The sequence below is a fragment of the Pelecanus crispus genome, chromosome 14 (genome assembly GCF_030463565.1).
Source record: "Pelecanus crispus isolate bPelCri1 chromosome 14, bPelCri1.pri, whole genome shotgun sequence".
Taxonomy (NCBI): domain Eukaryota; kingdom Metazoa; phylum Chordata; class Aves; order Pelecaniformes; family Pelecanidae; genus Pelecanus; species Pelecanus crispus.
The window spans coordinates 8,873,122-8,896,275 of record NC_134656.1 but is presented as its reverse complement, the minus strand read 5'-3'; the positions used below and the strand labels follow the sequence as shown (position 1 = coordinate 8,896,275).

General features: G+C 46.5%; 1 protein-coding gene across 1 annotated transcript in view; it reads right to left on the bottom strand.

Annotated features, from left to right (window-relative positions):
- NFATC2 (nuclear factor of activated T cells 2) overlaps positions 1–23,154 on the bottom strand; it is a 90,527-nt gene that overhangs the window by 50,012 nt on the left and 17,361 nt on the right. Inside the window, exons 4-5 of the mRNA XM_075721359.1 lie at positions 11,141–11,343; positions 8,813–8,985 (exon numbers count right to left, since the gene is read on the bottom strand). Of these exons, the coding sequence (XP_075577474.1) occupies positions 8,813–8,985; positions 11,141–11,343 (376 nt within the window). The remainder of the gene's footprint in view (positions 1–8,812; positions 8,986–11,140; positions 11,344–23,154) is intronic.

Here is a 23,154-nt window from a genome sequence, read left to right as displayed (position 1 = left end):
ATGATTAATTCCTTTCCCTAAAAACTCAAATTTTTTATGAGTTCATAATTGGATTTATCACAAAGACAGACTTGTAACCTCAAAGGCTTAAGAGTAAATAGCAATCATCAAAAACATCTCTACAATAGTCAAGACAAAATGTATTTAAGCTTTGCCCTGGACACTGTTTATTCCTATTCAATCCCCAAATTTCACTTCCAAAGCATCCCGAAACATCAATATTCCAGATTAACCTATGTCTCCTTCAGACTTCAGTGTGTTAGTAGAGAGCTTTGTACCTGACATCCCACAGATCAGTGGTTCTCAAGGCTTTTTCAGGATGAGGAAGGACAAATTTTAGCCTGGAAATAACCGTCTGACTCATCTTAATTACACTTGGATCTCAGCAAGTTGGAAATCGCTGCTGAAGACCAAGCCTCTGTCCAACTTCCATAGAGCGCAGTGTTTGTGTACGCTGCGACCTACCAGGGAGCCGGGGAGGACAGGCAGTTCACAGGGAATGTGCATCCCAGCTCTTAGGAAATGCCAAAAACCCTTCTGCCATCCTCAGCCGAGCTGGGGTGGCCTCAGCAGCGCTGCCTGAAAGCCTGCAATGGGCAGAGGTGTTCTGCAGGTACCCCAGTGCAGCTCCGTGCTGCCACGGCCCCATGGCCAGCAGCAGCCAGGCTGATGCAGAGCTACGTTCAGGCATGGCTACAGCATGAGTAGGCTACAGGTATGTCCAAAACTGCTTTTGCCCTGACCCAGGCTCAGTCACCCCTGTAGGTGTACAAAACCCACATGTGCTTTATACGTGCTGCAGAATAATATCATTTAGAAGTGCTTCAGTTGAGTTTCTCAAGCAGATAGCATGCTAAAGGGAAAGGTGGAGCAATACAGGTACCTACTGAGTGCTGGGTTTCCTCTGCCCTGCTTTGTCTGCACTCTTCTCCTCCCACTAGGTGGTCTGCAAACCCTTTTCTAAAAAAAAATCCAGTTTTCATTTTCCAAGATTTTTCTTTTTTTTTTACCCAGGCCTATAACAAGCTTTCACCCCATTCTCCATTTCCACCAGTGAGGAGGCTCAAGGTTCAGTGTGGAGCTGCCTCAATAGGATTACTTTTTTTTTCCTCTGCAAGAAATATTAATTGCCAATAAATCCCCTTCCTCCAAGGCTCATGATGGGTGGACTGCATGCAATAATTTCACACTATTCCTTCTCTTCCCCCAGGGGTTGGCACTTCATAAAGTGACCTACAGCTACTGGAGTTTATGAGCTTTGAATAAACAAAACACTGTTGATTTAACCAGTTGGGGTGTTTACTTTCAATAGCAACAGTTACTGACATAAGGCAGCAAAGCAAATGCTATAGAAATGCTCACACTTGGCCTGCAGCAGTGTGTCAACCTATTAACAGGGGACATTATTTTTCTATTTTATTTGACTGTCTGCAAATCAAGATGTCATGGATGCGTGGTGCCAAGAAATACAACGCACGCAGCGACACAAGAGAGAAAGGGAGCTGCTGTCTTGGAGCGCTGCACCACCTCCAGTGAGCCTCAGCCTGGGCGGGACGCAGCCCTGCTGCTGCCTCCCCTGCCCGCGCCGCCCGGCAGGCTGCTGCCCACAGCCCACCCAGGCTCACCTGCACCCGCTGCAGGGGCACAGGGCGCTTGTCGGGGGCTGAGCCTTTAGCCCCTTCCCTGTGCCAGCAGGTGGAGGAAAGGTTAAGACAGCCTAAACCTCTGGGCCGGCAGGCTGAACGCTTCACAGCGGATGCACAAGCCTGGAGGCTGACGGTAAGGAAGCGTGCCAAGGCAGGGCAAAGGTATTTCTTGCTTCTCCACCTGCCCACGGCATCCATAACTGTTCCTTTTTCAGCAGAGAGGCTATTTGGTTTCTAGGGCAAAAAAAGGCATATTTTGAGACAACTGATTACCTGGATAAGTCTGCTGTGGCACCAAATCTCCCCCAGGAGAGTATTGCCCATTGCTGCTAGCAGGTTCCAAGTGACAACCTCAGCTGTATTCCCTAACGTGCTCCTTAGGTGACCCCAGCTCCACCTGAGAGCCCCTTTCCCTCCGCACCGCCCAGCTCTCCCCGTCAGTGCTTCTCCTGCACGTCTCTCCTGGGATGAGCAGTTCTAGCCCTGTCTGAGCATCGTGTTTCCTTCCACCGGCTTGGAGGGCTTCCAAGTGCTGCCTTGTCTTGCCCAAAAGCTGACTTGTTTTATGAGGAGTCTTAACTGAAGCTAAATGTCTCCTAACAGCCTCCAGAGAGGAACCGTCTTGGCAATCTCTCTCCCTGCATGTGCAATCAGAGGGAGGGCTGGATCAGGTAATGTAGGCAAAGCAAAAACACTAACGTGATCTGCCTCTTGCGAGGAACAGGCTTGTGAACTCTGCGCAGAGCAGCACGGGTCTGAGCATCACTGCCAGAGCCAAGACACTCTACAGCCTCCATGTGTCAGCACACTAGCTCAGTGCCTTCTTCTGCAGAGTGGCTGGAGGCCTCCATGCAAACGTCTGCATAAACAGAGGCCAAAGATAGCTGCTAGAGTGAAATGTGCTCCACGCCATCTTTCTGCCACCTGCAACAGTGGATCCAAAGCTTAGGTTTACCTGTTGTCTCTGTGACCAGTTCAGGAGAGATCTTATCCTGGATGATCACAAGGAGCAGGATTGAGGCTCACCTGCAGCTAGCATCATCTCTAATTACCTCTAACTGCCATCACAAGCCAAGTAAACCAAAAAATGTGGCTACTTAAAAGAGGTGGGGTCATGACCTGGACCTCCAGTGCAGCAGTCTCCCCGGGCGAAATGTCCAGGTCCCTCTTTAGACCCCCCCCGACCCCATCCTTATCCTGCCCAGGGCAGTCCCCAGCTCAGCCCAGTTTGCTGGAAGCCTTCAAGCCATGACTCACCACTCCTGATAGGTCTTTCCAAACCCCCAAAGGCTCTTGGCTCCAGCCACTGATTTCTGTTGGATTTGAGAAGAGCAGATAGAGCTGGGTGTCTGAAGCTAAATCCCAAACCCTAGATGCAATAGCAGAGGTGTAATTTGTTGTGGGATTAATTCTTCCACCTCAGTGCAAACCTCAATGAGCCAAAGTCAGTATCTCATTCCTCCTGTCACACTGTGTTTATTTACCATGAGCTGCCTGCCCGAGGGAGGATGGGTAGGAGCAGAGCTTCTGTGCCCAATGCTTATCCAATGCATTAATGTCCTGAGAGACTTTGATCCCATCCATCACACACTGACGCACCCTGAGCTCTCTGGCGCGAGGAGAGGCAAAGGCTGGGGAGCTGCAGTATGGCAGCCAGGGGAGGACCAAGGGCAGCAGACATCTCTAGCAGGCAGGCAGACACCAGTAAGGCACCCTAGACAGCAGCAATCTTCTAATCGGAGGGATGGGATGAATTACCTCCTGGTAGGAATATGGGGCGGTGGAAGGCTTAAGTGAGAATCAAGTAGATACAGCAAATTTCCAACCCTTGTGATTAGATGGGAAACCTTAAAAATGTGATCTAAATGCTATGAAAAGAAGAACCCAGTATGAATGACAACAGTTTCCAATTTGTTGCCAGCAAGACTTAATCAGCAGTTTGTGCAGAGCCATCCAAGAAAAAAGCACCAAAAATAGAGGGCTTTTCTCCACCTCCTTCTCTGCACATAATTTGTTTTATGATGTCCTTGCAAAGGAGGAGTGACAAGCACGGATGGCAGCAGTGTCAGATAAGTATGATACTTTCTATGAACTGCAGCCAGCTCACCAAACCAGCATGTGATTAATGACAGGAAAACCATGGCCTCGGTTCACTTCTCTGTCGATCATCTCTGCGGGTATGCACAGCATTTCCCTTTAATCCCTTGTGGAGGAGATCTGCTGAGCTTAAATTATGCTCAGAAATCCATGCTCTGTGTAATACACTGGGGCGCTTGCCTTTACCAACAGCAGTATTGCAAAGACAAAAAGTAAACAGGAGTTCATCCTCATAGCGAGGCTTGCAGCCTGCAAAAAGGGCAGGCATCTTCCTTCTGTCTGACTCAGACTTTCCAGACTGAAATCTTTTGGTTGCACATTAAAAGTGACAAATGTTGTCGGAATTAACTTTTAAATTCTGTGCTTTAGGAGAGAGAAAACATTTACTTTAGAAAAAGCACCAGGTTTTGTGTCAGCTGTTTTTATGGCAAACTATGTGACTGTCTTGAAGTTGAAATGAAAGGGGGGAAAAATTCCTTTAATTCAACTGCTACTCTCATAATAATCATAGTTATGGTTAAACTTGCAAATGGGTATCTCCCAAGTGCAAAGAGACCATTTGTTTCTGCTTTTTTGTCTCAACAAACTAGGGCTCCTTCTTGCCTGCCATTGTATTCCAACCAGCACAGCTCCCGGCCGAGGAAAAGCACTCGCTGGTTTGCCAAGACAACATTCTTTTACATGACTAGCTCTTTCCTCTGTAGTTATTAATGTGTCACATATCATAGGCTCAGATTGTCTAATATTATGGGAAAACCTACTAGAAGGAGAGAAAAATAAAGGAAACTTCCAGGGAAATTGGTTAAAGGGAAATAAGATATTTGACCCAATTTAGTGGAACAAAATACGGTCAGTAATAGAAACTAATTTAAATTCCTCAGATGGACACACAGTTCTTTAGTAATAAGTTTTGTTTGTTTTGTTTTTTACCACCTCGGAATATCTATTATAAGAACAAGATTTTAGACTCCTCCTCTCGTGCCAATTGCAATCATTTGCATTTTAAGGGATTCATGAGCACAGCTTAGTATCAGCAAACATGGATTATATGAAACAAGAACCATGAGACACTTTGGGAAGGTTTAACCAGAATCCATTAGAATAAAAACTGTGACACAGCGTGGATGATACTCCTAAGCCTTACACTCACATCTTGCAGACACTTGCATAAAGCAGTTTTTGGTTGCTGACACCATGGAGTAAAACAAGCTGCCTCGCAGGTGCTTATGTGGCTACTCAGAACTCCCTTCCATGCCGCTCCTTCTCTGCTCCATGGATGCTTCAGCTGAGGAGCAGAAACACAACTCCAGAGGTCAATCACTCACCAAGAAATGAGTTTCAGCTCATAGTGAAAGGTAAATCAAAGCAAACGACTAGAACTAACGTTACACAAATTGCCTTAAAGGTTTGAAAATAATTATCAGGTCTGCAAATACCAAAGCCCTCCATGGGTGATTCCCCGAGTGGCTTGCTGTTATCAGGGCTGTATTTGAAGGGACAAGTGAACTCAGTAATCCTTCACGCCTGCGATTTCACCACCTGCTGTGACAGCCCTGCCTGGCCCAGCCAGAGCTCCCCTACACGAGCTGCTTCACGCCTGTGCCTAAAGCGCAGCCCTGCACAAGCAGGGATGGGCATTCGGGCATGCACAACTGCAGCACGACTAGCAGCGCCGAGGCGTGCAGAGGTGCGCAGGCAGGGAGCCGGGCCAAGCAGCATGCCGCTGCGTGGACCCATCGGCTGCGGATCCCGGCTATATCTCATGGAGCGCCTGTGGGGCTTGCTGCCATTTCACAGACTCAGCATGGAGCAACACCCAGGAGAAGGGATTTTTCTCACCTTTCCAGCACCACACCTACAAGACAGTGGCTTTTGATCCCTAACTAAGTGATGGCCTGTTGCTGCAATTATCAGAGGGCTTTCAAATGCCTTTGCCTCCTCAGTGGCTTCAGAACGAATCAACAGGCAACAGGAGAAAAAAGCTGCAAGCTGCTGAATGTGCAGGCTTGTCTGGATATGAGGTCCATTTTAAGGCATAACTGATCATTGAACAACATATCACCTCCTTGGTCCTCCCACACAGCTGCCTGGGGAAGAACTTGCTCCGGATGATGCTTTGAACCTGTGAAATCCCCTCCTAAAACCTGTCAAGTGCTGAATGTGACACAGACGAGGTGGAACTGAATCGCCCCATGAAAAGCAGATACTTCACAGTTCTTGCTTCATTGCAGCTAATGATCTGCTGACACCGGTGGGAATTTTTAGCCAGGATCGGCTTCTGCTGAGGAGAGCACTCAGATACTCTGATGGTAGCAACAGTGCTCTCGGGGGAGCCCCACTGGTAGGGAAATGGCCAGTTATCTTAAAGCTGCTACTTACTACGGGTTTCCCGGTGGGATATTATTCACAGCTACCAGACAGGAGAGATCTTACGGGAGAGTCCCTGAAGAGAAGGGTTCCCAGGAGGCCATGTCAAAAAAATGAAAAGCAAACAAAGGAAAAAAAAAAAAAAAAGAGAATCCCAGCAGCACACAAAGGCGGAAGGTGGGATACAAGGAGAAAATGTCACAGAGACCCAGCGTGCCCCTTCTCGGCAGGGCACCTGAGCCTACCTGCGACCATGAGCTCTGCAACATGTGCAGATTGGCTGGGAGAAACAGAGATTATCATCTCTAGTGTGATTTAGCCTGCATTACTAACACTGACTGAACGAACTAATGTTTTTAGCCATCTTCCCAGAACTGGGCTGAGATCAGGAAGTGCTACTGAAATGCAAAAATGTTGCTAAACATGCAACACACGTTCTAAATGGCAGAGGCTTATTACTCCAGATCACGTTACACTCTGCTGCCATTAATTCAGAAAAGCACAATCTTTAACATATCTCTCCCAATTGCCAGTATGTCCAGTATTCCAAAAATAAAACTTTTTTTTTTCTTGGGGAACAAATACATTTTTTCTTGTAGGAGCATTGCTGTCTGCTATGCAGCCAACATTTTCATACCTTAATTATAAAAAACATAAAAATAAGCCACTTATACTGGTATCTCCACGCTTAGCTTTTTTTATGCCCCTAAGACGCATCAAAACGAATACATCTCAGAATAAATGCCTAGACATCTTAAACAAGCCATTGCAAATAGCAGTCATTGCACAGGCAAATTAGGTGTGCACATACAGTTCAGAAAAACGTGATCTTATTCTGTAAACCGTGACCGGATTTCTGCTTGAACGCTCTTTGGTGATGGGCACAAATACAATGTGCAATTGTGGAAGGGTCTTAGAAATGCCTGGCTAACTGATATTTGCTTCTCGTGTAGGAGAATTTGCATAAGTGGGGTGTGATCTGCAGGCTCCCTGCATGACCCGGGGACCATCCACCCTCTGCTCCGGGCTCATGCTGTTTTTCTGTACGGTGGATGTAGGAGTTACACCTGGAGTTTCCCACCCGAGTAGCTCCCCACTGCCCGCAGGAATGGGCTGTTTCCACTCGGAAGAGAAATTGAGGGAGAAGCCAGGTGATCCTTTGCTGCAATTCCCTTCCTATCCACAGAAGCTGCAGTTTGCTGAACATTTCCTTTAGCAAATGAGCCTTTGTTTCAGCAGGGACACGTTTGGGGTGGAGGCCACTATTGTTTCAGCCATCTGGTCCTATAAAGGATGGTAACCATTTCCTATGGAGAAAGGTGGTGGCTACTCCCACTATTCTCCCTTCCCCATCGCGGTGCCCGGAGACTTCGCTCAGCTGCTAAAATGCTCTGATAGTTGGTATCTTCTCATAAACATTGCCAAGAGATCGTACGTACCCATCATCCTCTCCTTAGCCTTGCCTTGTTTATTCATTTCTACTGTTTTTTAAAAAGCTGCCATCAATTATTCACTAGTCACAATTTCTCTTGATTTCCCATCCAAAATTGGCTCCTCTTTTATTCTAAGTAGTTGTTATTTAAGTAAAGCCTGCATCTCAATAAATAAAACTCACACATGAGAAACTCTTCAATGACTTTCTTCACATGACTTATGGCAAGGCAGGTTCTGCTAAAGGGGTGAGTCATTCAGCAAAGGGAGAGGAAAACTGTTCATTATGTATTTGTGAAATCCCCAAAGTGCTGAAAAGGCACCATTTACCAACAAAAAGCATCACAGGATGCACATGAACCAGCAAAGTGGGTGGAGCCCTTCCAGAAATGACTGTGACACGGGGGTACCTCATCAGAGGCCTCTCTTTCTCAGGATCCAGTACGTTACTATGAGTGGGAGGTGCAGGTTTCTCAGCTTACACGCTTGTAGGATTTGCCCCCCAGAAAGCAAAACTGCAAGTTTTCTTCTGTCCCTCAGGGGAATACCAGAACAGCCTGGTCTTTCCCTGCTTCAGCTACAGCCTCCTAAGCTGCACACCCTTAGCATCGACATCTAGAAAAAACAATAACGAGGATGCACCCGAGCCTCAAAATCAAACCTGTTTCTCCATTTCAGTTGTGTTCCTGCCACAGCTCAGATCAAGAGGACTGCAGTCACTCCTTCAGCAGACAGGACTGGCCACAGAGCTAGGTTCTGGCCCAGGTTTGAATTCAAAACCTCCAATCACCTGCCAACTTGTGGATAACAAGTTCTGGTTGTGCCTCCACTCAAACTAAAACCGCTCCCAGGAAGGCAGGCAGTTTGCGTGGTCATGCACAAACAGGGAGAATGTATATACGCCCCTATACGCACACCCACACTGGCTCCCTGCTCCCAGAAAAGACCTGCTAGCCAGAAAGATCCAGAAGCAACACACTAATAAATAAAATTTGCAAAAGCCCCGAAGTCCCTTGCTGTCCTCAGAAGCTCTAAGCGTCGTGAAGAGCCACCTGCTGCCAAAGCTTGTTTCGGGAAGGGAATGCATATAGGTAAGAGCCGCAGGTCACTCAAATGGTGGCACAAACCCAGCCAGCGCAGGAAGAGCAGAGCACCTTGCGTTTGCCTACGCGAGCACATCGGGTTTTATCCCCTCAGTGCTAGCCTGGAGCAGAGGGACAAGACGATCATTGTTGCAAGAGATGGAAAAGGAGCAAATCTCGGATACTTACAGCATTCGATGGGGTTTGATGCTGCTTGCAGAGAAATGATCCTGCCGTTGGACTCAGGGATGTGCACGCGGAAGACGAGCCGGACACGCGTATTCTTCCTGCCAATGTCCGTCTCTCCCTTGCGCAGCTCGATGTCTGCGTTCCTCAGCTTCAAAATCCCCGCGCAGTCAATGCTGCCAAACACACATGCCATTTAGCTTAACATTTCTGCTCTTGAGCAGTTTGGAAATAGGTGACAGGCAGGAGAATTAAGCTGTTTTTCTTCGCTCTCCGGGTTAAGAGCAGCTCCAAATACTTGTTCTGCTTAGGAACCAGATATTGCCATTTCAGCAGTTACAGGGGAAGCAATCCCAGACACGCAGCGAGCGAGGGATGCTGCTGGACCCCTCCCTGAAGAGTCTGGGCCTGGCGGCTCAGCGTGTCCCAGGCACGTCCCAGCCGACAGCTAGGGTGGCCTTTACTCTGCGGACAGCTGAAGCCACTCTCCAAACACTGTAACCCTGAGTCTTATTTCCCTCCTGTGCTAAGCACAAGAGTGCACATGGCAGCACCCGCCCTGGCCCCCCGGGACAGGGAGAGTGAACCAGAACCAGAACATAAAGTGCACACGGGGGCAGGCAATGAGCTGAGCCTGGGCCAGAGCCCTCCACAAGCTAGGAAGCATTAAAGCCTCCACCACCAGCTCTCCAAACAGCTCAGTGCCCAGAGACTGCACAGCAGCTATGGCCTGCACGTGGGCAAATTCGTTCAGCTCCACGGGGAACCACAGCAGTTGAACCAGCTAATTGCCAGCACCAGCCAGGCACGTTTTCCCCATGGTTTGTACAGGCAAGCGTTGAATTCAACTCCAAAGCAAGAACCAAACTGCTCTCCCCTCCTTTTGGACAAGGTAGGTGCTTCTGCTCCTGGGCTCTCCAGCCCTGGCCCAGGTCACCGTGCCATCCTCCAAAGCCCTGGGATGTTGTTCCCAGCCAAGGCAATAGCCTGGCAGTGCAGAGAATGGTCCTCTGCTCCCATTCACCCTGTCCCTGCACAAAGGGAGGACGTAGGGAGCAGGATGGGGTTCAGCAGCAATGAAAGGATTAGGATTGCTTAAACCAGCATTGCAACTTAATATTGCTGTAAGTGCAGGTTAACTTCTTAAGAGTCCAGTGTAACCTAGCAAACATGCCTGTCTACATTAAGAGAATGTGCCAATTAATATTTACAGAATCTGAGATGTTCAGCTCAGCAGCAGTCCTTGGAGGGTGCACTGATATTAGAGAGGCACTGCCAACCCATTTTGATATCAGTTTTAAAGACATACCATTTTTCTTCTTTTGATATGAATTAAAATCACATTTTGGGAGGCATAAACCCCAAGCTGTTTCCTACACCCACACTGTTCCTTGCCCCTGCATGTGTGCAGGGGTTTATTACTCCAGGGTTACTCATTAGGAACAGACAGTCATGTTCCATTCAGCACTTGGCTGCTTAAGTTTAAGATGCGGACTTTTATTTATCTCCTTGGGTGCAGAGGGAAGGAGAGGCTTGAAGGAAAGGGAGGAATGAGGTATATTTTCTGAAGAAAGATATATAAAGAAAGAATGTGGATTTTGCGATGAAGCAGGGGGGCTTAAAAACATAGCTGCTCTTCCAATTTTGTCAGTATCCTCTGAAGGATGGAGATACAGCTCTTGCCTCTGCAGAGCAATCACTCTCATGCTGCCTGGCACACATTCAAGCCTGAAGTTTCAGACTGGTGCCCACTTCATCCCTCTGCCTCCATAAAACTGGAAGGAGTAATACAGAAAAGATGTGTCTGTACTTGCTTTTCTGTTAACCTATTACAACAAGAGAGTGCGATTTCATGGCCAGAGCACTTGGCTGAGTTGAGGAGAGATGTTTTCTATTCCATTAAATGTTGTAAAATGAACAGTACACCTTTCCTCTGCTGTCTGCTGCTCCTTGCTTCTCATTGCATCCCTGCAGCATAAGGACTTGAGATTCGAGTCTCGTTTTCCTTAGTGCCCTACAAAACTGACTTTGAAGATGACAGATGATTACAATATAGTCACCGCAGCAATTGGGGTAAAGAGCAAAAATGCCTGCGTGGTCAGCTGATGAATGGTAACTCTTTAAGCAGCTTTAACCCAGGTGCTTGTAACTGCTGCTCATGCTTTTGTAAAAAGGGTCTCACACTCGTATATCATCCCGATGCTTCGGAAAAGGGACTCCCTCCAGAGCAGGCATCATTATTCATTTAAGTGACTCCTTTCCCAAGGAGAAAGAACGTCACATGACAATTTAATCCTCCTCAACTTTGCTAATAAAAAGAAATATGCTTACGTTGCTTTCATGTTGTTTTTGGGTTCCAATGGGATCTCTAAAACTTTGGTGTTGCCAATGATTTTTTCATAGCTGGTGGTGGTGACAGTTTTTCCTGTAATGCGATGGACTTGATAGAAAGCGTGAGGTTTAAGTATCCGTTCGTCTGCTGTCCCAATGAAGATCTGAAGACCCAAGGGTTTGTTCTCCATGTAACCGTGAAGCTGGCAAGAGATTAAAAATCTAGTATCACACACAGGGCTTGCCATGCCTTCATGTCAGGAAACCAAATAGATATAGACATATATACAGATATGGAGACATATACAGACATAAAGATATGCATAGTACAGACTCTCTCCCGCTCTCAGAGACAGACATCCTCTTAAGAGTATTTGCTGGAGTACATGACACATAGGGAAGGGAGCTAATGGAAAACATGTAATTAATGGTTATAATACTAAATATATCAAGAAGAAAAAGAAGGATCTATCAAGAAGAAGAAATTCCAGACAAGCTCTCCATTACCAGAAATTTGTTGGCTGTCTCCAAAACAGATTGATAAATCCCCTCAAAAGGTGTATTTTTGAGTACACCTGTTTAATTTGCAGTGACTGATTCCTAAATAAGGTTCAAAAGATTTTTCTCTGTGGGGTGGATAAAGCTGCAAAGCGGAGCTGACTCCCCGCACCTGCAGCCTTGGGCAGCGCTTCCTGCTTCCTGTCAGCAGGAAACATGGTAAAGACAGAAGAAAGTCTCTCACTTGCATTTATATACGTGGTGTATATATGTGGTACTCCCATATGCACCTTCTCCAGACCTTATCAAAGCTAATGGAAGATGCCCATTGACATAGGGAGCTTTAAATCAGTCCCTGTGTGACATCCAACTTGCAAACTCTAGTTTCTGTCCAGCCTAACATTCAGGAAAATGACTTTGCCTCAGCTCAGCTTATGATTCCTACTTCAACTGCAGTTAAAAAATAAGGTTTCCCCCCACCCCCAAACAGGAAGTATCTAGCAAACGTGTCTGCGATTTTGAGAACTGAAATGTTAAACGATGTATAAACATTTCAGAAATTAATGATCCCTGTCACATCCCTTTTCTCTGGCCGTGGCACATGCATTCTTGCCCCAGCTCACATCCATTTCAAACCCAGCTGGAAGGACTGTCCCTCCAACCTCTCACCTTGCTCAATTCACCCTGAGCTTCACATCTCTCCAGCTTCCCCCGTCTCCCTCATACCAGACATAAGCTGCCTGCCTTCATCTTCAAAGCTCTGCTCTTCTCTTTGCCCTCTCACCTCTCATTTTCTACCCAGTTATCAACACCTATTCCCAAACTTCCCAAATCCAGCCCCAGACACCAGCATCAACTTCTTAAACACTCAGAGCACTGCACTGTCTGCCCATCAAGCCTCTTCCCCCAGGGAGGATGTTCCCTTTTCATATCTACATCTCCACCCTACAAATCTCCCTGTCTGCAGAATTCTTAGTCTTAAAAGGAAATATGTTCTTGTTCTCCTGAAATCACTTATGTGGACGAGCATCGACTTACTATTCTGAAACTCATCCTTCCCCCAGTTGGTTCACCTTCAGCCGTTCCTCTTGCATTGCATTAAAATACTATCTGTACAGGTAGGGACGGCATTTTTGGTCTGTGACTGTACAGTACCTGGCATAAGGAGGTCTTAGTTGACCTTAGAGACTGGGGCCTCTAGGGTTCAAGGACATAACAGACTCTTCTGTACCAAATAACATTTTTATAAACAGCATTTGCTGCAAGAGAAGCAAGAAAGCCAGAATGCCTCCATAGCCCAGGAGACGAGGAAATTTCTCCTTCTTTATTAACATTGAAAATTACAAATCAAACCATTCTAAATTTCTCACATAACCAAAAATGAAAACCAGACATTTATCTACCGCATAGCCAGCGATCTAGCTGAAAGGGAACTTTATGGTCTGAGACATGCTAAATTTGTTTTCAATTATTCTGTCCACATACAAAACCTTGATGAAGCCATACAAATCAAATGGTACTGCAAGATCAGAGAAAAGGAAGATTCAGCTAATGGTATTCATGGCCAAACCATTTTTTTTTTTCTTTTTTCTTTTCACCAGTCAGCAGGAGGTATCTTTGCATAGAAGGATTAATTCCCCCCTAGAAGGGGACCACATGCAGCATCAATGCAATCCTGGCAACCTTCCTCCAGTATGGCAAATGTAAAGCGACACTCACTCTTCTGAGCTATCATTACTCATCTAGCAAATATTTGCAAGGCATACAAAGAGAGGGTCTATGCCCCAGAGACCTTACAACCCAAGGGCCTGAATTTGCAGCCTCCGCTTACATGAATAGCGCCATTGAAGTCAACAGGCCTTAAGAAGGGGTTGTGCAAGAAAGAATTAGAGACTCCAGCCCAGCCGCAGCTCAGACACCTACGATAGCTCACTCGCACAAGCACTTCGGGAGATTGCGAGGAAGGAAAACAGGGTACGAGGCTTTGTGCAAACATGCCAGTTGGCTCTGGAAGCGAGGTGGAGAAGGAGTGGAGCTGGACTCCAAGCACAAGGGTTGGTACCGGAGAAGCAGCGTTGCCAAGAATGTGATAAATACGATGGCAGCCATGGGGAGATTTAGAAATGTATAGAGTGTATAGAAGATGAAAGGCGACAGAGGTCAAAATGGTAGATCTACTGGGACCAGGCATAAATGTAGGAATCGCCCCCTTTTATCCATGGAGGCCCATTAAGCCCGGGTCCTCTGGGAGCCGTACTGAAACTCATCCTACATATGGTACTTTCAAAATCCAAGATTTCCTGGCCTTCAATGAAAAGCCATTATATGACCAAAAGCCATCTTGTCTTTACAAGGGGAGAGGGAGAAGAGTAGTTTTTAAGTACTGAGCATGTTTATTGTCATGCCTGACAGAGTAATTCTTTGTGGATCCAGCTAAGATGACGAGAGGATCCTTTGGACTGGAACGGTTATTACGGTGAGAGCAAAGCAGCTTTCGCTCTACCCTGGCAGAACAAAATCCCAGAGTTATAGGTGGGAGACTGGAATGGAGGAAAACAGATAATAAATTACAAAAGAAAATTTGCCCCCAGTGAGCACAGTCAGTAGCAGCTGTAACGGAACTGGCTACATACACAGTTTTTAATACTTGGCCACCTTTAAAAGTAATTTTAAGTGGTGTTTGCTCATGTATAGAATGAGTTCCCAAGACAGAGCTATTCATGGTCTTCTAATAATACGTATGTCTGTGGGTATGTGTCTGTATAAATGTATACATACTTAAAGAAGAGAGGAATTGATTGCCTGTTCATATGGCAATGTTTGTATCATCTGCTGGATGAGGGGGTATAAAACACATAGTAAAAGGCCTTCTGGTCCTCCACGGGACCAGATTTTAAATCAGTTGTTTGACCAGTGGAAGGAAGGAACATAATTATTGGGCAATTTATGGCATACGCTTTGGGATGACATCACTGTAAAATCAAAATAGCATTATAAAATGCCAATACAAAGAGAAAAATATATGTAAAAGAGTCAAATATCCCCATTTAAAAGGGTGTGTCCTTACCTTGAGTTAACTGATTATGTTTTAAAGGATAATATAGGTGATCATTTACCATAAGCATTTCCATTTACCTTTCATTTGCTAAGAACACATCAGGATGACTTAGAAACAAAAAATGAAGACGGACAGCCCACAGAAATGCTCCAGGAACTTTAAAACCGGAGTTTTACACCCAGCATTGCCACCAATTTACTACATAGCTTTGGTCATGTCATATAACCTCTCCGTTTATCTGTAACAGGGAAACAGTGATGCTAACCCTACTTTGCAGGGACAGAAATGAGTTAATATTTTGTGCTGCATTTTTAGATAGAAAAATTAATTGTGAGCTAGAATGAAAGAATACATTAAAGCTATGTTTCAGATATATGTCTCTCCTCAAAATTGAACGAGAGACTGTTACTCTCCATAAACGCTCACCTCCACTATGCCAGGCAGCTGCTTTAGTATTTAACCATAACGCTGATCTTTTCTTTGGCAGGGCAATGGAGTAAAAGTGACCCTTAAAGAACCCTACAGAGAAGTGAAGACTTAAAACAATTTTTAAATAACAACATTAAAATTCATTTTTTTCCTCCCTTAGCAACAACCTAGCCGCTCGAAAGTCTCAGTTTTTCAGTCCTACTCTTCCGCTCATCACACGGGAAGGGAGACAGCAGCTCGCCCTGCAGCTGCCCGAGGGGAGGACGCAATGCCCTGCAACGGGAGCTTCAGCAGAGACGAGAACAGAGGACCAGCCCCGCGCCAAGGTGTTCCCTTACTCATCTTTCCGTGAAGCAAACGAAATCATCTGGATTTCAGTTTCAAGAGAGTAAGAATCGAGAAAGATTTATGAATACAGAATTCTAGAAGGAAATGTTTTTGTGTATTATAAGGTGACCTATTCACAATAAAACTCCCCCAAACTGTATACAGATCGAGCTGGAAAAAACCCAACTCCTTTGAGTCACATTTGCCACAAGGGGAAAGAGAAGCCAGACATGATGTGTACCTTTCCATACTCTATTTTGGGATTTTAAGATCCTATTTCTTTCAGTTGAAAGATTTTTCTTAAACTTTGCTTTTGCATAACTCTTATAATATTAACATAGCCAGACATGGGCTGGTCTGTGACCTGAGGAAATGCAAAGCACTTTGGCAGATAAACAAATAACATCATTCAGAAAACAAGGAGACTTTTCTTGTTTGGTTTGCTGCTATGATTGGGTTTCTAAACAAAATGGAAATGTGTGGCATGATTATAATCATCAACTCACCTCTGCATAAATAAAATTCATTCATTCTGCACTTCATCTGTGGATCAATATCAGTTAAATTCAGGGCAGGGGGGTATTTAAGTGCTATTTTCAGGAAGGCACGTGTGTAATTCTGCATGCAAAAAATGAGCAGAGGTGCCTTCAGCTGCTGTGTATTGGCAGCCCAGTTACCCGCCTGAACACAATTCCTGTGACAGTACCGGCAACCGCAGCCATCGAGACCACACATCAGGCATAGGAAACAACACATTTTTTTTTCCTGCACTACTTCAAAACTCAGGTCTTCTTACAAACTGAACCCCCAGCTCCAAATATACAAGCACTTAAAGCCAGAGTTTAAAATTCACACCTAAATCAGTCCCTACTCCAGTGTTCAGATGAACCAAACCCTGCATCCACACAGTTCACATCGCCTCCAGCTGTAGGGATTTAAAAACACAGGTTCACCTTCGCTGTGCTGCATGAACAGCAAATCTCTATTTGCACAAATATCTCTATGCACAAGTGAAGCCTGCAACACTGCCTAGTTATGCTGCCTGGTAACCAAGTGATAAATTGACTGCAAAGTCAGAAAGAAAGGCAAATTCCTTAAAGATTCTGTAGGTGGTCACCTATAGATACAACATATGCATATGCAGAGGGAATTTAGTGAAACCTTTGGAATTCAGGTCTTTGAATCTTGGACACGTTTACTTGAGTTTAAACATTATTATATTTTATATAGACTTATATTATTAGCAAGAGGAAGGAGGATTCCCGGGAGGTAAGTACAATAACTTTTTTATTCTTAAATGGAGAAGCCAGGGCAGAGAGGTGCAGTGATTTGCTGGGTCCTGCAGGGGACGAGCAGCCAAAGCGCAGTGAGAAACCCCAGGTCCCCGTCCCCCTGCGCTCTGCCTTGCTGCAGGGGTTGATGACCTCATTCTGCAAATGGCACAAACGTGCGGTAACACTGCTCGGTGGCTGCAGCACCTCTGTTTCCACTAGTATTGCAAGCTTCTGCCTTTGCCTTTTTAATTGGTGGGTTTCAGAGCCAAATATGCCTGGGGATTTCTAGATTGGGTGTTGCACATCTGAAAGTCCGCATGCAAACAGTGATGGGCTTTGTGAGACAAAAGCAGGAGCATCTGCAGATCTTACGGGCACCTTTGAAGAGCCCCAGTGAGAACGTTGCCCTGTGCGATATGGATGCCGATTGCCTTAGAGAGTAGAAGGGAATAATTTGTTTTCCATTCACCCCAACAGAGCCTTGCTTGTCAAGAATTTAGGTCTTTCTCCCCTGGGAGGTATAAAGCTGCATCTTTAGAGCTGATTGCACGCATCTTCCTGTCTAGACAACGCAAGCTACTGCCAGAAGGAAAGTATAAAATTGGGGAATGAATTCACTAGTCTTGGTGATTTTATTTGCTTGAAAGTAATCAGCTCTCTTGCTTGTTTCAGCTCACTGTAACATGAGGCTTAGTCCATTAACCGCCGCATATTACTTGCTATCTCCCCGTGGAAGTCACTCCAGCTTCCCCCTGAATGCGGCGTGCATGTGTGTGGTCAGCTTTGAGAACAGCGCTGGGCTGATTCAGGCAGGCCACCACCAGCCGGTAGTGAAAAGTGGGAAAACAGAGTTTGACGGGCAACAGTTAATTAGAAGCAAATACAAAGCCACGTGAGAAATCGCTTCCTCCTACTGCTTCCCTTTTCCTGCTGTACACCAGAAGATAAGAAAGCACCGAAAGGCTCGCCAGGAGCAGCATGCGGTTGTGGCACCGGCTGCCCTAGGATGGAGCCCCAGCTCGCCCAACGCCCACCTTCCTCTAGAAACAGCAAGGGGCTGTAGGGTTAAAGCTGTCTCTCAAAGCTTTTGACACCACAAACTGTTCTCCTGCTCTGACTCTTCATCACGGTTTTCCGTGCCAGCAAGCGCTTTCAGACACTCCACAGCAGTCAAGAGGAAGACGTGCCTGTCGGAAGAGCCCCTGCTTGGCGCAGTGTTTCTGATCTTCCTGATGGAAGGAACTCTGCATCTTGAATTTGATCATTAATTCTCATAATTAATAACCTTTGACTGCAACAATTTCAAGGAGCTTTTGGAGGGTCTGTACTCAACAATACTCCTAACCAAGATGGAAGATCTGACTGTCTTGTCTCAGGGAGAGTGGCACATCAATAGCCGTCAGTAATTAAGACAAAGACCTCATCCAGACACCGTATCATGTCGCAGCTTGCCGGCCCACTTCAGTCAGAGCTGACATTGAGCAACAAAGTTGAATCTTGTCACATGTTTTTGTTCAATTTAATGTACTTGGGACGTAGCAAGAGAATGCAAACCAGAAGGAAATTTCTGCCTTGGTTCTTTTTGCTCCTTACCGAAGCAGTATAAAGGCCTCCAAAGATAATCCTTTGAACGTCTGATTCTGCTAAATGATGAGTTTTTATTATACTCAACTTTAAGTGTTTCTTATTTTGGTGACAATTTTGTCAAAATTCCAAGGACTGAATCTCATTTGCTCTGCTGCTCCTTACAGTAAATGACAAGCAGACTCCCAGTGTCTAACTGGGATTTCTGCTTTCACATGGGGTTAAAATACAGGTCTGGGACAGAGACAGCAGCTCTTGGGAGAAGGCAGTTGGGGGGTTTTGTTCCTGACTGTCCTGACAGTGACCTTACATTGCAATGTAAGCAAGTTGTTTCCTCTCTGTGCCTCAGTTTCCCTACCCCTATGAAGAGCTGATCCTGTTTTCAAGATGCATTGACCATCTCGGCTGAAAGTTTAAAAGAAGAGGCACTATGCGTCTGACTACTGCACATCTACAGATATGGGGATTTGGAGATCAGATTTTCATATCTGGGTGAAAATATGAATTTTTTCCTACCAAGAAAACCACCTGTGTAATTAAAGAGCTTCCATGCACGTTCATGACACAAGATTTAAACTTCCTCCAGCACGACAAAACTCCCTCTGCCGCAAGTAAATCAGAAGGTGCAAATCTGCTGATTTCGACAGAATCACACCAGGGGAGCTTCTCAGCACGAGGCTTCTGCCACCAGTGAAGTCGGTCCCTTGCCAGCTGTCGGAGGCACTGTGGGAACTGGCCTCAGTCCAGCTGGAGCAGAATGGAGGGCAGAAAGCAGAGCTGCTTTCTTATCACCTAAACTTGCAGCTTCCTCTGCCACAGTCAGTTCATCCTTCCCGGCAGACAGGCAAGCAGAAATGCTTCAGGTGCAGCCCCGGGAGTATCACGCTGCACAACCGAGATGTGGCACAAAGCTTGAGAGCAACCATGTAGAGAAGGGGGAAGAGGGGACAGCGGTAGCAGCAAGAGCATCTTGGAGTTACTCAGTTCAGCGCGAGATGATTGATTTGACTGCAGCAAGAGCATCTTGGAGTTACTCAGTTCAGCGCGAGATGATTGATTTGACTGCACTGAACCAAGTCCCCAGAGCTGAGCCCTCTGCCAGGGCTTAGTGCCGGGCCTCCAGGAATCATACCACGGCCTTTGCTCAGGCACTGGCTATTTGACTGAATGTCAGCCAGGTTTTGGAAAGGATCTTGGCCAAAAAGCATTTTTGGGAAAAAGAAAAAAAAAAAAAAAAAAAAGAAGGCGGGGGGGGGGGGGGGGGGATATAGAAATAAAAGCAAGCTCCAGGAGCCTCTCTCCTCCCCATTTTCTTTCTCATGCTGAAACCCACAACACGAGGCATGCTCAGAGAGAGAATAACTCGGGTCTGCTGGAAGCACCAAGGTTTCAACAGTTGATTCAGAATGAAATAGAGACCCTAGAAAATTTTCACAAAGCAGCAGCAAGCAGGAGAAGCCCAGTCCCTTTCCCCCCAAACAGCCATTAGCCCGGTGAGCACGATGCTGCCCCCGGACGCGGGAGACCCAGGTGCGAGTCCTTGCATGGCACGAGGCTCTTCCAATTACATAGACATTGCTCTTGAGAGAGGAAGAGAAGAGCTAGAGGCTTAGCTGGACGGTGAAGCCTGTGAACAGAGAGCTCAGATCTGAGTTTACAGGACACTATCCACCCTGCATGAACTTCTCCTGCGGACACTCAGGCGCGCTCTGAACAGGATGAGTTACGTAGGCGTTACTGCTGCGCTGGAAGTGTCCACATTCATGGCAAACAGCCATAAATCTGAACTCTGGTTTACTGCGCACTGACTCCCCCATGTACAGTCCTGCAGGGAGATCACACATGAAAGAGTAGCCTAAATCTTACATCTGCCTAATCCAGGCGTATTCCTAATCCAATGAATAACCCAGGCTGCCTGCATCTCACAGGCACCACCCTCAAACTGGTTGGTATACCCTCCTTCCCCTCACCTCTGCCAAAATTACTTTCCATCAGAAGCGATGTATTTTGAATTGGGCTCAAAAGTTTCAACGAGAACTTTTCCTTCATCTCTAACTCAAAGCAGGCTGGCCCATGGGAAAATCCCCCAGCTCCCTTGAGGTACATGGTTCACTGATCATCTGCCCTGCACCTCTGCACGCCAGCTGCATCCCAACGGCACCGTGGAGCGATCCTGCCCGTCCTTAGGCAGGGCCCTCGTAGGGGCGAGCTGCACTCACTCAGCCGTAACATCTGGGTGACAGCGTCCCTTTCATACAGGGGGATTCAGACCCAGTTTAAAGACTTCAAGCAACAGAGGATGCAACTTATCTCCAGTTAAACTCTCCCAGTAGCTGATTAGCCTCACTGTTATCCAACAGTTCTCTTCTTGCATTAGTTAGAGAAAACATACAGATCAGCTCTTCCTCTAATCTTGGTTTATTAGATACCATATTTGATATTCTGTGTTTTTCAGTCCAGTCTCTCATCTAAACAAAAGCAAATTTCAGGCTCATCCATGTTTTCCTATACTACTTTTGATTTATCTAGCAATTTCATTTCCCCAATGGCTCCACTGAGCTTTCTCAATAGATAGATCTCAAGGTACAGCCACGCTACCAGTATGCTAGCAGTACAGCATGAGGGATCCTGACTGACCTACGCTTACATTGGATAGGACACTAGTTTTGAAAAGAATTTCCAAGATGTACCTAAAATCTGCATTTTCAGCACTGTACACCTCTCCCTGCATTAGCACATGTAACAACAGTAAATATATCTGTGACCCAACAGCTCAAAGCTCAAGAGGCACCTGCAATCATCACAGTTGTGCAAACAAGCCCGGTAGTCCCGCAGGTAAATCAGGCGTGAAACATACAGTCAATCTGTCATACGCTGTTCTCGACCTGGCGCCAGAAATCCCTGCAAGCGCCAAAAGCTGCTGAGAGCCTGCGCGAGGCTCCCGCTCGCTAGAAAAGGGAAGCGAAGGCCACGAGAATGGTAGAACGATGTTGCACAGCACAGCCTGCCCACAAAAGTGCAAACGCACAGGGCTTCGTCTCAGACCTCGGACTTCACCTTTGCTGAACAGAGAGAGTTGGGAAGATGGGCAGAAAAGGACAAACTCAACTCCTCCGACGTGCCCTCAACAGTAAATCTTCCTGGGCAGGCTGGTTTGGGCTTCAGCAGGAGCGCATCTCCAGCCCAGCCCTTCTTGTGAGAGTGTGAATCACGGTATCAAGCTGTGATTTGGTTTTGAGTTTCCTTCAAAGGTTCTGGTTTCACTAATACGCAAAGGAATTAGTTGAATGTTGGAAGTCACATACAGTTAACAGTCGGGGCCCCATGGGAAGCTTAGGCTAGAGAACAATGTCTCCTTTGACTCAGAAACCACAAGAAAACACATACGGCAAAACTCAAATATAAAAGGAAAGTGGAACATACGTTTGTTATTGTAAAGCAGCTCCTGTGTAGTCCAGTAACAACTTTATCATTCCAGCTTCTTTTTCATTTAAAAAAAAAAAAAAAAAAAGGAGTGAAAGTCACCCAAATTTTAAAAGTTAAAACTCAGGGGAAGGTTGGGTTGGCTGTGCTGAACCACAGCCCCTCTCCATACCGCTTTCCTGCGTTAAAGAGAAGCAAGGAGAAGACCAGCACGCGCAGGCGTGCAGCGCAAGCTGTGACGGGTCGGGGGCACCCTGTGGACCTCCCTGGTGATTTCAGGAGAGCAGCAGCAGGCAGGGACTGAAGCCTCAGTCCACTTGAGTTACCTCCCCCTCCTGCTGCACGGGGAGACGGGGAAGGAGGAGTCCCTGACGCTCCGACTCGAAGGAAATATTCCCTCCTCTCTCCCAGCCCTGTTACTCGTTTTAACCCCCCGCGTTTGACTAAACGAAGACCCCAGCACTCAGCAGCAGCCGAGGCGGGTCGGAGGGATGTCGCCTTCCTGTCTGCAGGGACCGCGGCTCTGGCGGGGGCAGAAAGCTGCCGCCCACCAGTGCACGGTGGCTGGGGAGCCTGCACGAAGCCGTGGGCTGAGCCCGGTGGCGGAGGAGGCCCACGCTCCGGGCTCCCGCTTCCTGGGGAAGCGCCCAAACCACCGAGCCGTTGCGCCAGCCGCTCCAGCCACCAAGACTGCTCTCTGCAAAGGTCCCGAACGAAGCCGGCCGTGCCGGTCTGCCTGAGCATCCCAAACCTCCGGCTGCAGGAAGGTGCAAACTTTCTGGCTGAAGAGTGAGTTTTAACCCCTGCCGAGCTGGGGATGACCTGCTCTGGGCAAGCTGCTGCCTTGGGAAACTGAGGCCTGAGTGACCGACATCCTCAGGTGCTTTCAAACACCGCAGCCTCAGGTTGTGCCGAATGGATTCGACTATCTGACACAAGCAGCAGAAAAAAGCAGATTTGTTGATGAAGGACTGAGTTGTTAACGTGGTGGAAGCAAGAGAAACGAAGTGAGATGTGCAAATGAGCTACTGATTACTTAGGGGCTGGTTTTCATTCAGAAGTGTTTGAGCCTTTTGTAAAGATATATTAGAGAAGCAATACATCAGGGGAAGGATTTGCTAAGATGGCAATAAAAAAAACCCCAAAATACCAGTCAGGCACATTCCTTTGAGAAAATGACTACAAATTAGTGTGCTGAAGAGCCGTGTAAAAAACCAGGTTTCCTAAGGACTGTTTACAGCAAGGTAAGTCCAAAATACACAGGTGCTTGGGGAAAAAAATAGAAAAAATAAGAAAAAAAAAAAAAAAGAAGGAAAAAGGCTTATATTTGCTCTTTGACCCCAAGACTTAGCTGAGTTCTCATGAACAGGTTTTTAACAAAATAATATACCTCAGCCTCCCTGCAGTCCATGGAAGATGCA